The sequence below is a fragment of the Eucyclogobius newberryi genome, unplaced genomic scaffold (assembly GCF_026437365.1).
Source record: "Eucyclogobius newberryi isolate DKJ021-1_F unplaced genomic scaffold, fEucNew1.0.hap1 SCAF_16, whole genome shotgun sequence".
NCBI classification, from domain to species: domain Eukaryota; kingdom Metazoa; phylum Chordata; class Actinopteri; order Gobiiformes; family Gobiidae; genus Eucyclogobius; species Eucyclogobius newberryi.
In genome coordinates, this window is record NW_027315790.1 from 1,422,273 (window position 1) to 1,436,023 (window position 13,751).

Genomic DNA, 13,751 nt, shown 5'->3' on the forward strand with positions numbered 1-13,751 from the left:
CTACAGCATCACAGGTAACACCTGAGCACCATCTACCACATCACAGGTAACACCTGAGCACCCTCTACCACATCACAGGTAACACCTGAGCACCCTCTACCACATCACAGATAACACCTGAGCACCCTCTACAGCATCACAGGTAACACCTGAGCAACCTCTACCACATCACAGGTAACACCTGAGCACCATCTACAGCATCACAGGTAACACCTGAGCACCATCTACAGCATCACAGGTAACACCTGAGCACCATCTACCACATCACAGGTAACACCTGAGCACCCTCTACCACATCACAGGTAACCCCTGAGCACCATCTACAGCATCACAGGTAACACCTGAGCACCATCTACCACATCACAGGTAACACCTGAGCACCCTCTACCACATCACAGGTAACACCTGAGCACCATCTACCACATCACAGGTAACCCCTGAGCACCATCTACAGCATCACAGGTAACACCTGAGCACCATCTACAGCATCACAGGTAACACCTGAGCACCATCTACAGCATCACAGGTAACACCTGAGCACCCTCTACCACAGGGGTCTCCAAATATATTTTCCAGGGGACCAGATTTTTGTAAGGGCAAAGGTCAGTTGTTTTTATCTCTATAAGATCCACAAACCACTCACAATGGCAGCATTCAACATAGGACTTTACTTTCAGAGAAGTAAAAAATATCTATTTACATTACTTAAAAAAGGACATAAGCACAGAAATCCAAAGTTTACTAGAAACCTGACTTGACTAGTGTAAAGGCTGTTTACATCCCGCCGAGCGCGAACGTGCAGCAGGCGGAGCCCGTGCTCGCGTGAGCAGATCAGAAAAGCGGAGCGGACCTTCCCGTCTCCTTGTGTTTTATCCTGGGCGACTTTGACAAGGGGAATCTCAGCCATGAACTACCAAAGTACAGACAGTTTATGAAAGTCCTGACCAGAGAGAAGAACACACTGCATCACTGCTACACAACAGTCAGCCACGCCTTCCACGCCGTGGGCGGAGCCACGCTGGGCTCGTCAGACCACGTCATGGTTCACCTGATCCCCACGAACAGACAGAGGCTGAAGCTCTGCAAACCTGTAGTGAGGACTTCTAAGAAGTGGACCAATGAGGCAGAGGAGGAGGAGCTACGTGTGTGTTTGGACATTACAGACTGGGAGGAGCTACGTGTGTGTTTGGACATTACAGACTGGGAGGAGCTACATGGACACTGTGATGTCACACATTCTGTGAGGACAGCATTAAACCATCTCACACCAAAATCACCTTCAACAATGACAAACTCTGGTTCAGACTTAAACTGAAGCTGAGGCAGAAGGAGGCGGAGCACAGGGGCGGAGCTAGAGAGCGCTACAAAGAGGAAAAGTACGGATTTAGCAGGAGGTGTCGAGAGCGAGAGCCCGTTACAACACGTGTCTGAAGCAGCAGTTCTCAAACAACAACCCCGCCTCTGTGTGGAGTGGCCCCGCCTCTGTGTGGAGTGGCCCCGCCTCTGTGTGGAGTGGCCCCGCCTCTGTGTGGAGTGGCCCCGCCTCTGTGTGGAGTGGCCCCGCCTCTGTGTGGAGTGGCCCCGCCTCTGTGTGGAGTGGCCCCGCTTCTGTGTGGAGTGGCCCCGCCTCTGTGTGAAGTGGCCCCGCCTCTGTGTGAAGTGGCCCCGCCTCTGTGTGAAGTGGCCCCGCCTCTGTGTGGAGTGGCCCCGCCTCTGTGTGGAGTGGCCCTGCCTCTGTGTGAAGTGGCCCCGCCTCTGTGTGAAGTGGCCCCGCCTCTGTGTGGAGTGGCCCCGCCTCTGTGTGGAGTGGGCTCCGGCTTCTCACCAACTATAAGCCCAGAGCCCCCCCTTCTGCAGATGAAACTGGCCCAACAACTCAACTCTTTCTACTGCAGATTTGATTCCCCCTCCCCCACTGCGGCCACCTCTACCAACAACACCAACACCACCTCCTGCTCTGCTCCAGGACAAGCTCTCCCAGCTCAATGTGCCTGACTCCACCTGCAGAGGGAGCACTGACTCCACCTGCAGGGGGAACACTGACTCCACCTGCAGAGGGAGCACTGACTCCACCTGCAGAGGGAGCACTGACTCCACCTGCAGGGGGAACACTGACTCCACCTGCAGAGGGAGCACTGACTCCACCTGCAGAGGGAGCACTGACTCCACCTGCAGGGGGAACACTGACTCCACCTGCAGGGGGAGCACTGGCTTCCAGACGGAGGCAGTGCGTACAAAAATGTCTCAGACACTCGGACTATCAGCACAGGGGCTCCACAGGGCTGTGTACTTTCTCCTCTGCTGCGATGTGAATACTGCCGTCGTGTCCTTGGGCAAGGCACTTAACCCAATTCCCCCACATGGGGCCAATGGGAGCCCGACGCCAAAAAAAGTGGCAGTAAAATATGGCGCTCACTCCAAAAAATTGTTCATGGGAGGACATGTAAAAAATAAAATTATGACCCCGCCCTAAGTCATACAGGAAGTCGGCCATATTGGATAAACGTGGCACTGACGAATGTGCACCTCGTCGTACATTTGGCATTTTCTCCTACAGTTTTGATCGAAATCACTTCAAACTTGGCCACAAGACACAAAACTCATGAGCAATGAAGTGTTTTAAATCTGAAGCTGATGCGTTTTATGGTATGGTCATCGTGAATTTTAAACAAAATTGCGATTTATGGAATTTTTTTAAAAACTCTACATTTCTTAAAAAAATAAAATTGGGAAAGTTTTGACGTAGCGTTTGTGTAGATTTTCAAGCTGAACGCAATGATATGCAAATGTAGTGGCTAGCTAAAAAAATGCATCTCTAGCGCCCTCTCCAAATTTGATTTGAAAAAAATCATAAAAGACCATTCATTTGTTGTAAACAATTGAAAATATTTATAAGGGTTGAATTTGTGACCGGGCACAATGTCACAAAATTACGTGACTCTAGCTTCAGGTTTTATAGGAGAAAAAAATGGTAAAAAAAAGAGTTTCTGTTATTAGGCCCGAGCGCCACAAGCTGGCGAGAGGCCTATTAATCTCGTAAGGCCGTGCGAAGCACGGCTGCGAAAGTGCGCACGTAGTGCGCACGAAATCGAGCGCGAAGCGCTCGCCCACTTCCAAACACTCACTAACGCACTCCTTCACTCATGCACGCCCCGTGCATACTAATTAGTAGTAGGAAAATGGAACATTACCGTTGTAAACGGGCGAAGCCCGTGCAAAAGTGCGCACTAAACGAGCACTTTACATTGAGATGACGACCGCGAAGCGGTCGTCATCCCCATATAAAGCACTCATTTGCGCTAAGTAGCTCACGAATACGTTCCCCATCTCTTGCATGTTCCGTGCATATAAGCATGTAATGCAAAAATTGAACATTATTACTGTATAGAGGGCCAAAAACACAAAGTGGGCGGAGCCCACTCAAAATTAACGAAAGTACCCGTCAGTGACCAGGGACCCACACCATGAGGTAGGAAAGCGCGAGCGCTTTCCGAAAATGTATAGTTTATGGTATTTGAAAAATGGGAAACATTGTTTTCGCATCGGAATATTATTCTTTCTTTCTTTCTTCTTCTTCTCGGGACCAACCCCCCTATTTTTCACCCAGTGAACATTGACGAAAAGTCACAAAAATGTTCACACCTCTAAAAATCGTGCCTCTCTACATTCTGGCTATTTCCCTTTTCTAAAATAAAAAAAATTGGCGCGTCAGCGCCCCCAAATGTACCAAAAATGCATTGAGAGATGGGAAATGACCCAAAAAAAATCTGATCGTAGAATCATGACATTTGGCGCCGAGGTAGATGGTGACAAGAGAAGTAAAAAATATTATTACGGCAACGACGTCCGCCCAACCAAATGTCGGCCATATTGCTTCAAAAGTGGCTAAACATGACTTCGGAGTTTTTCCAAACGTCGTACTTTTACGAACTCCTCCCAGGGCGTTGGCTCTAAAAAGCTGAAATTTGGTGAAAATGCTACTGAGGAGTGGGACATCAAAAGCTATCCAAATTACATTGATACCTCTCACGGTCTCGGTGCGGCGAAGCCGCAAACTGTAGCTAGAATTTCAGAAATCTCCCATATTTAAAATTTCTGCCGTTTGCGCAGATAAAGTCCGAATTGCGTCAAATTAGAATCAGTTGTTAAACTCTTTGCCCTAAACCCACTTGAAGTGAAATAAATTCATTTGGCGCCACAGCGCCCCCTACAGATTTTATATTGAGGTTAAATGTTTAGTTTTGCGAAATTATATGAAATTTGACACACAACTCAATTTTAGCATCCCCATCAAAAAAGTCAATGAGAGCCATGTCATAATTGTTATGGCGTTGCCGTAACGATGACCGAAACCTTCCATGTTATTCCAATGGGGAAATCGCCAGAACATGTTTACACTTTATACTTTCACAAACTCCTCTTAGGGCGTTAGCCCTATTAACCTGAAATTTGGTGAGACTCATCTTCAGGACCATCAAAAGTGATCCACATTTTTATTCAAAGAGTCACGGTGTCTGTGCGGCAAAGCCGCACATTGTGCCAAGAATTCAAAATAAAATTGCTTTTTGATGGTAAAACAAAGGGGAGAAGATGTGACAGCGTCACAGATTCAGCAGTAGGCGCAATAAAAGGACAATTGGGGCGCGTTAGCGCCCCCTCCTCTTGCGGCGTGGCGGCGGCGTGGCGAGGGCCGATCATTGCCGCTTGCGGCTATATTTATTATTATTTTTCTCCCACAAACAACCCCAATTTTGACCTCTGAACGTTAACGAAAACTCAGTTTTTTTGACACATCATTCAGGATCGGTGAAATTTTTATTTTTGTGCCTGAAAAAATTTAAATAGCAAAATAACTTGCTAGCACCATCTACACTGATGGGCATTGTCTTAGACTTTTGAAACCTGGTACATACATACCTCATGTCAAGACAAGTAAAACATTTTATCTTGACCCCGCCCTAAACCCAACAGGGAGTCGGCCATTGTGGGCAGAACCCAGTATTTCAACACCTCATACTTTATTTTTTCCCACCTTGGATTTTCAGTCAAAAGGCTTGAAAATTTGTCAAAATGAACTTAACCCATGTGTGATTAGAGGTCATTCTTTTGATTTCTGATACAATTCCAAATATGGGCGTGGCAAGCTCGTTAACAGAAATGGCATTTTTTTGTGATAAAAATTGCGTTTCTCTGGCATGACATGTCCTATTTCCCGGCATTAAGATACATGTTTTGTAAAATGATGAGCTGAACGCAATGCCATACAACACATATAGCTAAGTTATACAGAGGCTCTGCAGCGCCCCCTTGAACATTTAAATGAGGTCAAATTATTTATTTAGATATAGTCAAATCAAATTTGGCACATACAGTCTTCTTACCATTCTGATGGTAAAGCCAGGGATGGCATACCTCCATCTACAAGCATGTTACCGTGGAAACCTGACACATATTGTCATTGATTTATATGTGTTTTGGTTTACAAGCATTTTGAAAGGGATGAAAAAATGTACTTTGATGTGGACACATTACATTTGGCACAGAAATTCTTCACGAGCAATGACCACATCTCCAGCTAAGATGCAAAGTGTTTATTCTCATGAATTAGAATGATGATTAGAAGAGTGAAGGAGGAAGGTGCACAAAGTCACAAACGCTGATGTGTGTGACCTGGATATCTAAATAGTTTAGCCACAGGAAGGGGCGGGAAAGGGGTGTGGTCCTGCTCCAAAACTTAAGATAAGAAACTTATCTTCATTTCTTGCCATTTTAAACAAAAAAGCCAATGACAGCATATATCTAGCTGCAAGCATGTTACCGTGGCAACATGACAAACACTGCCATAGACTTACATGCGTTTTGAATGGGATTAAAACATGTACTTTGTCATTAACAGTTAAAATTTGGCATTTACTCTCCACATCACACTGAACATAAACGCCAGTGGGACATAACTCTATCTTGAACAGTTGGATTAGAGTGCTCTTCACAGTAGCTCGTACCCCGCAGTCGAAAGGGGGGCGAGGGCCTTTATCGCCGCGTGCGGCTTTAATTTATGTACATATTATGCCTATTTTCAACTTTATTTTAACTTTATTCTTATTCATTTTGTATATATCTTGTAGCTATTGATTGTTCATTGTTTTGTTGTTTGTGTTGCATCGAATCTCCAGGACAAGTTCCTATGTTTGTGAATTTTGTTCATTGACAATAAACCTTATTCTGATTGTGGTTTTGACGGTATATTAGCCTCGTTAGCCTCGTTAGCTCGTGAGGTCTGTTTTCCACTAAAGCCCTGGAGCGTCAGCTTTGATTGTTTAACTCTCCTCGTTCTTGGGATTTTGTTGATGAAACTGGGATTTTAACACAAATTCCGGCAGCAGCGGCGCTGTCATTGCATCGTCTCCGACTTCGTGACTGGAAGTCCCGTCTTTTCTATTTTGTGATGTGAAAAAACAAATGCACTGAACCCAAAACCTGATCATATAATATCAATATATCCTAAAGAGGAGTCAGTTCCTAAGGAAGGGCCTCACAAAAGAGCTCCTGGAACCAATCCTCACATAGAACTGGATCCGCCACCTCCCCGGTCCACCACAGTCCAATTCTGTTGGAAAAGTGTGTCTGGTTTCTTTTGGACTGTTGGAGAGGATGTGGCAGCAGGAGGCAGACTGTTGGAGAGGATGTGGCAGCAGGAGACAGACTGTTGGAGAGGATGTGGCAGCAGGAGACAGACTGTTGGAGAGGATGTGGCAGCAGGAGGCAGACTGTTGGAGAGGATGTGGCAGCAGGAGGCAGACTGTTGGAAAGATGTGGCAGCAGGAGACAGACTGTTGGAGAGGATGTGGCAGCAGGAGACAGACTGTTGGAGAGGATGTGGCAGCAGGAGGCAGACTGTTGGAGAGGATGTGGCAGCAGGAGGCAGACTGTTGGAGAGGTTGTGGCAGCAGGAGACAGACTGTTGGAGAGGATGTGGCAGCAGGAGACAGACTGTTGGAGAGGATGTGGCAGCAGGAGGCAGAGTGTTGGAGAGGATGTGGCAGCAGGAGGCAGACTGTTGGAAAGATGTGGCAGCAGGAGACAGACTGTTGGAGAGGATGTGGCAGCAGGAGACAGACTGTTGGAGAGGATGTGGCAGCAGGAGACAGACTGTTGGAGAGGATGTGGCAGCAGGAGACAGACTGTTGGAGAGGATGTGGCAGCAGGAGACAGACTGTTGGAGAGGATGTGGCAGCAGGAGACAGACTGTTGGAGAGGATGTGGCAGCAGGAGACAGACTGTTGGAAGGATGTGGCAGCAGGAGGCAGACGGTGCCTCATCTACCTGAAGAGTGGGTCCAGCTCGCCTCCCACGGTCCCTCATCTGCCTGAGGAGTGGGTCCAGTTCGCCTCCGACGGTCCCTCATCTGCCTGAAGAGTGGGTCCTGCTCGACTCCGACGGTCCCTCATCTGCCTGAAGAGTGGGTCCAGTTCGCCTCAGACGGTCCCTCTTCTGCCTGAAGAGTGGGTCCAGCTCCAGTCTCCTCGTGTCCGTCTGTCCGTCTGTGAGAGTCGGATCTCTCCTTCACTGGAACTCCTCCAGGTTTCTACGCTTTTTTCCCAAAGAGGTTTTTTTTTTGTAGTTTTTCCTGGCCGAGAAGGAGAGTCTAAGGACAGAGGACCCTGGGACATCGTCCCTCGCCACCACAGACATTGTCTGACTTCATCGCCACCACAGACATTGTTGATTCATTTCTCCCTGTGGCCCTCAGAGGCAACTGTTGTTGTGATTTTGGGCCTTACAAAAATAAATTGATTTGATGATTTGATGAGACTGTTGGAGAGGATGTGGCAGCAGGAGACAGACTGTTGGAGAGGATGTGGCAGCAGGAGACAGACTGTTGGAAGGATGTGGCAGCAGGAGGCAGACTGTTGGAGAGGATGTGGCAGCAGGAGACAGACTGTTGGAGAGGATGTGGCAGCAGGAGACAGACTGTTGGAGAGGATGTGGCAGCAGGAGACAGACTGTTGGAGAGGATGTGGCAGCAGGAGACAGACTGTTGGAGAGGATGTGGCAGCAGGAGGCAGACTGTTGCAGAGGATGTGGCAGCAGGAGGCAGACTGTTGGAGAGGATGTGGCAGCAGGAGGCAGACTGTTGCAGAGGATGTGGCAGCAGGAGACAAACCACTGTCATGTGTTTTGAGATTGTCCTGCTCCTCCGGAATATTGGACATATTCCATAACATGGAATATTCTCCTCAGTACTCTGCAGTCTGTTTTTCACATTTCCATCTGAACTTTAGAACTATGAACTTGGGCCTCAGAACTCCTGCCATGGACACAATAAATCGATTCCTTTGGAATGTACTTTTGGAGGCAGGAAAAAAGACCATCACAAAGAAATGGACACAAACATCACCAGCGATAAAGGACTGGATAGGAACAGACATCAGGCAAAGGACATATTTGACTTTTAATTTAAATATGCTGTGATTTTGTTTCTATGTATTTTTGTTTCTATTTGTTCTTATTTTGGTTTAAAAAACATGTTTAAACATTAAAAAGCTGCACAAAAGGCAATAACATAAGAACCTCTCAAACCAGATCTTCAGCTCATTTTCACAGCTTGAACAAATCTTTGAAAACGTCTAAATTATTTTCCTCATCTTGTTTATCTGTGAAATTCAGTTAGATTCTGCTCCTGTCTCTGCTCCTGTATCTGCACCTGTCTCTGCTCTTGTCTCTGCACCTGTCTCTGCTCCTGTCTCTGCTCCTGTCTCTGCACCTGTCTCTACTCCTATATCTGCACCTGTCTCTGCACCTGTCTCTACTCCTGTCTCTGCACCTGTCTCTGCTCCTGTCTGTCTCTTCTCCTGTCTCTGTCTCTGCACCTGTCTCTACTCCTGTCACTGCTCTGCTCCAAAAATGTACAAAACCCGTATCAGTGTTTGAATGATTTATCATGATTACACATTTCTTACGTGGACTCTTCATGTCCTCCTCAGATCAAGTCCCTGTGTCCGTCAGCCTGTCTCAGAAAGCTGCGGTCAACATGTCCGACGGCGTATTTTTCCAGGGGGAGGAGCTTCTGTTCCAGGTGAAACTGCATGACCCCAGTGAATACCTGAAGAGCGCCTCTTCGGTGGACTTCCTGTGGGACTTCAGCGACGGCAACCAGCTAGTCACCCACAGAGAGACCATCACCCATACTTACAGCACCCCAGGGAGACGCAGTGTCAAGCTGGTGGTGGAGGCAGCCTTCCCCACTGAGTGTCCTCCTGCTGCGGCCACTCCAACTGCACATGCACACTCTTCCACACCCACGCACCACCCAGGTACAATCTACTGTGCAAGCTACTGTGCAAAGACTTATTAAGTGTACAATAGTCATAGTTCTATGGCTACTGGAGAGGGCCAGTCCCATGACAAGTCGGTGTCCCTCATTCGTCCAGGAGTGTTCCACTGGAGAAAACGAGTCAGTTCTAGTCAACTGGACTCTGTTTTTTAGGAAAAACAAGGAGTAGGATACATATCTGAGTTCCTGGTATTGATTCGCAGATTGAGAACGACTCTCGGATGAGTGTTGGAGTCCAGTTGATAGAACAGAATCTTTTTCTACAAAACATGACAAAGCAAAATGACTTTTGGAGATGCAACGTTGCCAAATCAAGGACTGTGTAATGCTCCTGCTTTACCGGGCCACGATTAGGCAAATGAAGGATCATGTGCTTTCATATCGGTCTGAGGCGTTCCCTGCTCTGCATGTCATCAGAGAAATCCTGACCAGCACTTCACCTGATATTTGTGGGTTCTCAAACTCACCCCTGCTGATTGGGCTTGAACTACCAGTGGTGAGAAGACTGGACCAATCACAGGACAGCACTGGGTTTGGGCGGAAAAACAAAGATGAACCACCCAAATGAACCAAATTTGAAGCCTGCGCAAGTTCACCTGGAAGACCTAACTTAAATCTGCGTCGGCCTCCATGGAAGGACCCTTCTCCCCAGCTCCATCATCGCACTCAAGCGGGCGTCGCCTGTCCGCCTGTGAGAGTCAGATCCCTCCTTCATGGACTCTTCCAGGTTTCTATTTTTCCCAAGAGGTTTTGTAGTTTTGTAGTAAGGACAGAAGGAGGGTGTAAGGACAGAAGGACAGATGGAAGGTGTACGGACAGAAGGAGGGTGTAAGGACAGATGGAGGGTGTAAGGACAGAAGGAGGGTGTAAGGACAGAAGGAGGGTGTAAGGACAGAAGGAGGGTGTAAGGACAGAAGGAGGGTGTAAGGACAGAATGAGGGTGTAAGGACAGAAGGAGGGTGTAAGGACAGAAGGAGGGTGAAAGGACAGAAGGAGGGTGTAAGGACAGAAGGAGGGTGTAAGGACAGAAGGAGGGTGTAAGGACAGAAGGAGGGTGGAAGGACAGAAGGAGGGTGGAAGGACAGAAGGACAGATGGAAGGTGTAAGGACAGAAGGAGGGTGTAAGGACAGAAGGAGGGTGGAAGGACAGAAGGAGGGTGTAAGGACAGAAGGAGGGTGTAAGGACAGAAGGAGGGTGTAAGGACAGATGGAGGGTGTAAGGACAGAAGGAGGGTGTAAGGACAGATGGAGGGTGTAAGGACAGAAGGAGGGTGTAAGGACAGAAGGAGGGTGTAAGGACAGATGGAGGGTGTAAGGACAGAAGGAGGGTGTAAGGACAGAAGGAGGGTGTAAGGACAGAAGGAGGGTGTAAGGACAGAAGGAGGGTGTAAGGACAGATGGAGGGTGTAAGGACAGAAGGAGGGTGTAAGGACAGAAGGAGGGTGTAAGGACAGAAGGAGGGTGGAAGGACAGAAGGAGGGTGGAAGGACAGAAGGACAGATGGAAGTTGTAAGGACAGAAGGAGGGTGTAAGGACAGAAGGAGGGTGTAAGGACAGAAGGAGGGTGTAAGGACAGAAGGAGGGTGAAAGGTCAGGGGGCGTCTGCATCATGGCCCTCGCACCTGCTCCTCTCCCCAATCAACGCTCTCAGTGACTCCTCCCCGCTCCAATCAGCACCAGGCGGTCGCATTTAAGCCTCAGGCAGATGGCTCGGCCGCTCAAACCGTACTGCGACCCACCGCCTCCCCTGCTCCTCCTCTGCATCCCCCTCATCCTCTACCTCCTCTTCACATCTACCACCACCAGTCTCCAGGCTCCGGGGGGACACATCAGTCTCCAGGCTCCGGGGGGACACATCTATTTCAATCAGATCATGGAGGGCCCATGATCGCTACGCCTTCTACCGGGATCTGACCGCCAAATAAACTTTGCAGTAAAGTTCGCTTTTATGCTTTCTGCGTCTCTCCAGGGTGAACTAACATGGCACGACGTACTTACCCCTATTTTAGCTGACTATTTTGTTTTGTAAAAACTTGAAGAGGGAAGCGCTTTGTGCCTTTGTGGAGTCTTTTATTTTCTCTCAACTGGATTTAACAAAACTTTGATTTCACGACTTGTTCCTGTTGATCAGCTTCAAATATTCATCATGACATCCTGTATTTTCTCTATTGCTTTCAGCGAGAGCCTTTCCCACGTTCATTTCAGAGTGCTACACATATCACTCTGGTGTAGGTTTTAGACTCTTTACACCCCTCACCTCTCTCTGGTGTGGTTAGGTCGGTTTTAAAGGTTCGCAATAAGAAAGAAAGTTTGGCATGTACTTTATAGAGCTTTAGGGGACGTATTTTGCCGCGCATTTGCTGAATACTCTTGGTGCGAGGGACAGCTCGAAGGGCATCACTTGGTACTCTTATACTGTCTCCCCGGATGCAAAACGTATTTTGCATCCGGAGGAATTTCCTGTGTGCACGGAAATGTGAAAATACGCATCCGAAAGATCGATTGTGGTGAACCAATCCTCTTTGCGTATTGAGTGAGTACTTTGTTTGTCAACATTCTGAATTTGTCTTTCCTCAAATGTTTGTTTTAAACATGGAGGTCCAGAATAGGACGCAGTGCCGCAGAGCTCTTTTTTGGGACCAGGAAATAACAGCAATAAAAACCCTGCTGACGATCGCTCTCTGGAACAATGCGTAAAGCTTGTTTGTTCAGCAGAGATGTAATCTCGTCCTCTAGGACGTGAGCTGTATCTCTTTTGGGCACAGAGATCAACACCCCGTTGAAAGTAGGTGGTTTTATTGCAAACTGTAACCTGTAGCCACGTTGAATGACAGAGTGCGTGCGCGCCACTGCTCTGCCCGGACAGCGAGTGGGCCCCATGGGCCCCATGGGAACCCCGGTGACGTCACTCCCCTGAGAGGAGTCGATGCCTTTGCCAAAGCTCATTTGCGTGAGCTCCCTCTTGTGGCAAGAGTCGGGGAGGATACAAATTTGATAGAATTTTTTATTTTTTGTGAAAACTCGCCCTTATGGATGCAACTGTGTAAACTTTATTTACGAACAAAGTGCTTTGTGACTCTGTGACCCATGGCTCATCCCCTGCACCATGCGAGGGGAGAGAGAACGAGAGAGAACGCCTGTCAAACTGACCAGGGCCTCTGAACTGGGTCCGGGGCTCAACTCCACTTTCCTCTTTTTTAAGGAGAGTAAAAAGGCAGGACTGCTCGGTCGTGCGCTTCTTCTTCCACTCCCCAGGGTGTGAGGAGCGATGGGAGTGTACGCCTTGGCACGTTTCTGTTTCCCTCTCTGGACATGAATAATACTTGATTGCTGGCGGTGACAGTCAGAGAGCGAGGACAGGACAGGAATTTCACTTCAATCTAACCTCAGATCAGAGCGAGCAGCCGCTGTTTGGCTGCTGCGCCCTGATTGGCTGAGACGCGCGTCTGTCACGGTAATTCCAGGAAGTGGAGCTCTGAGAGGGGCGTGGTAAATGTATGCGTTAAAGCTCAGTAACGTTCAGTAACGGCTTCACACACAAACAAGCAGCAGCAACTGTCCCATAGCAACGTTTGCTTTTGGCGCGTTTACAGTAGCCAATTATTGGCCGGGAGGCTGTGATTGGAATACAGGACTGGAGCTGTCCCGGACGGGACAAATCAAAATCATCCATAATTTGGGACGTCCCGGACAATTCGGTATGATGGGCAACCCTATGTCGCTGCCTCCGGTGGCCAACCAGAGACACTGCAGAGGCGCGGTTTAAAGCACAAGTTGCCGCGCTTGGTCTTGTGACGTGACCAGAGGACTCGACCATTTCATATGAAATGTGTGTTTTTGTTATTTATTATTAACGTTATTAGCCGTCTGGAGACTTCATTTTAAAGTTAAAGGGCCCAGAGTCCTGGGCCTCAGGACTCTGTATTTGGGCCTCAGGACTCTGTGTTTGGGCCTCAGGACTCTTTATTTGGGCCTCAGGACTGTATTTGGGCCTCAGGACTCTGTGTTTGGGCCTCAGGACTCTGTGTTTGGGCCTCAGGACTCTTTATTTGGGCCTCAGGACTCTGTATTTGGGCCTCAGGACTGTATTTGGGCCTCAGGACTCTGTGTTTGGGCCTCAGGACTCTGTCTTTTGACCTCAGGACTCTGTGTTTGGGCCTCAGGACTCTATGTTTGGGCCTCAGGACTCTGTCTTTGGGCCTCAGGACTCTGTCTTTGGGCCTCAGGACTCTGTCTTTGGGCCTCAGGACTCTGTCTTTGGGCCTCAGGACTCTGTCTTTGGGCCTCAGGACTCCTGTCATGGACACAACCAGCAGCTCTCTCTGGAGCCTCCTCCTTGCAAAAAAATGGATGACACAAATTTCACCGATGATCAAGGACTGAACTGTACTGGACATTCAGAAAATGAAAACAAAAT

At 48.2% G+C, this 13,751-nt stretch overlaps 1 protein-coding gene across 1 annotated transcript in view; it reads left to right on the forward strand.

Annotated features, from left to right (window-relative positions):
* The window catches only part of gpnmb (glycoprotein (transmembrane) nmb), a 253,322-nt gene that overhangs the window by 212,516 nt on the left and 27,055 nt on the right, over positions 1-13,751 (forward strand). The window contains exon 6 of the mRNA XM_072447278.1: positions 8,985-9,314. Within this exon, the coding sequence (XP_072303379.1) occupies positions 8,985-9,314 (330 nt within the window). The remainder of the gene's footprint in view (positions 1-8,984; positions 9,315-13,751) is intronic.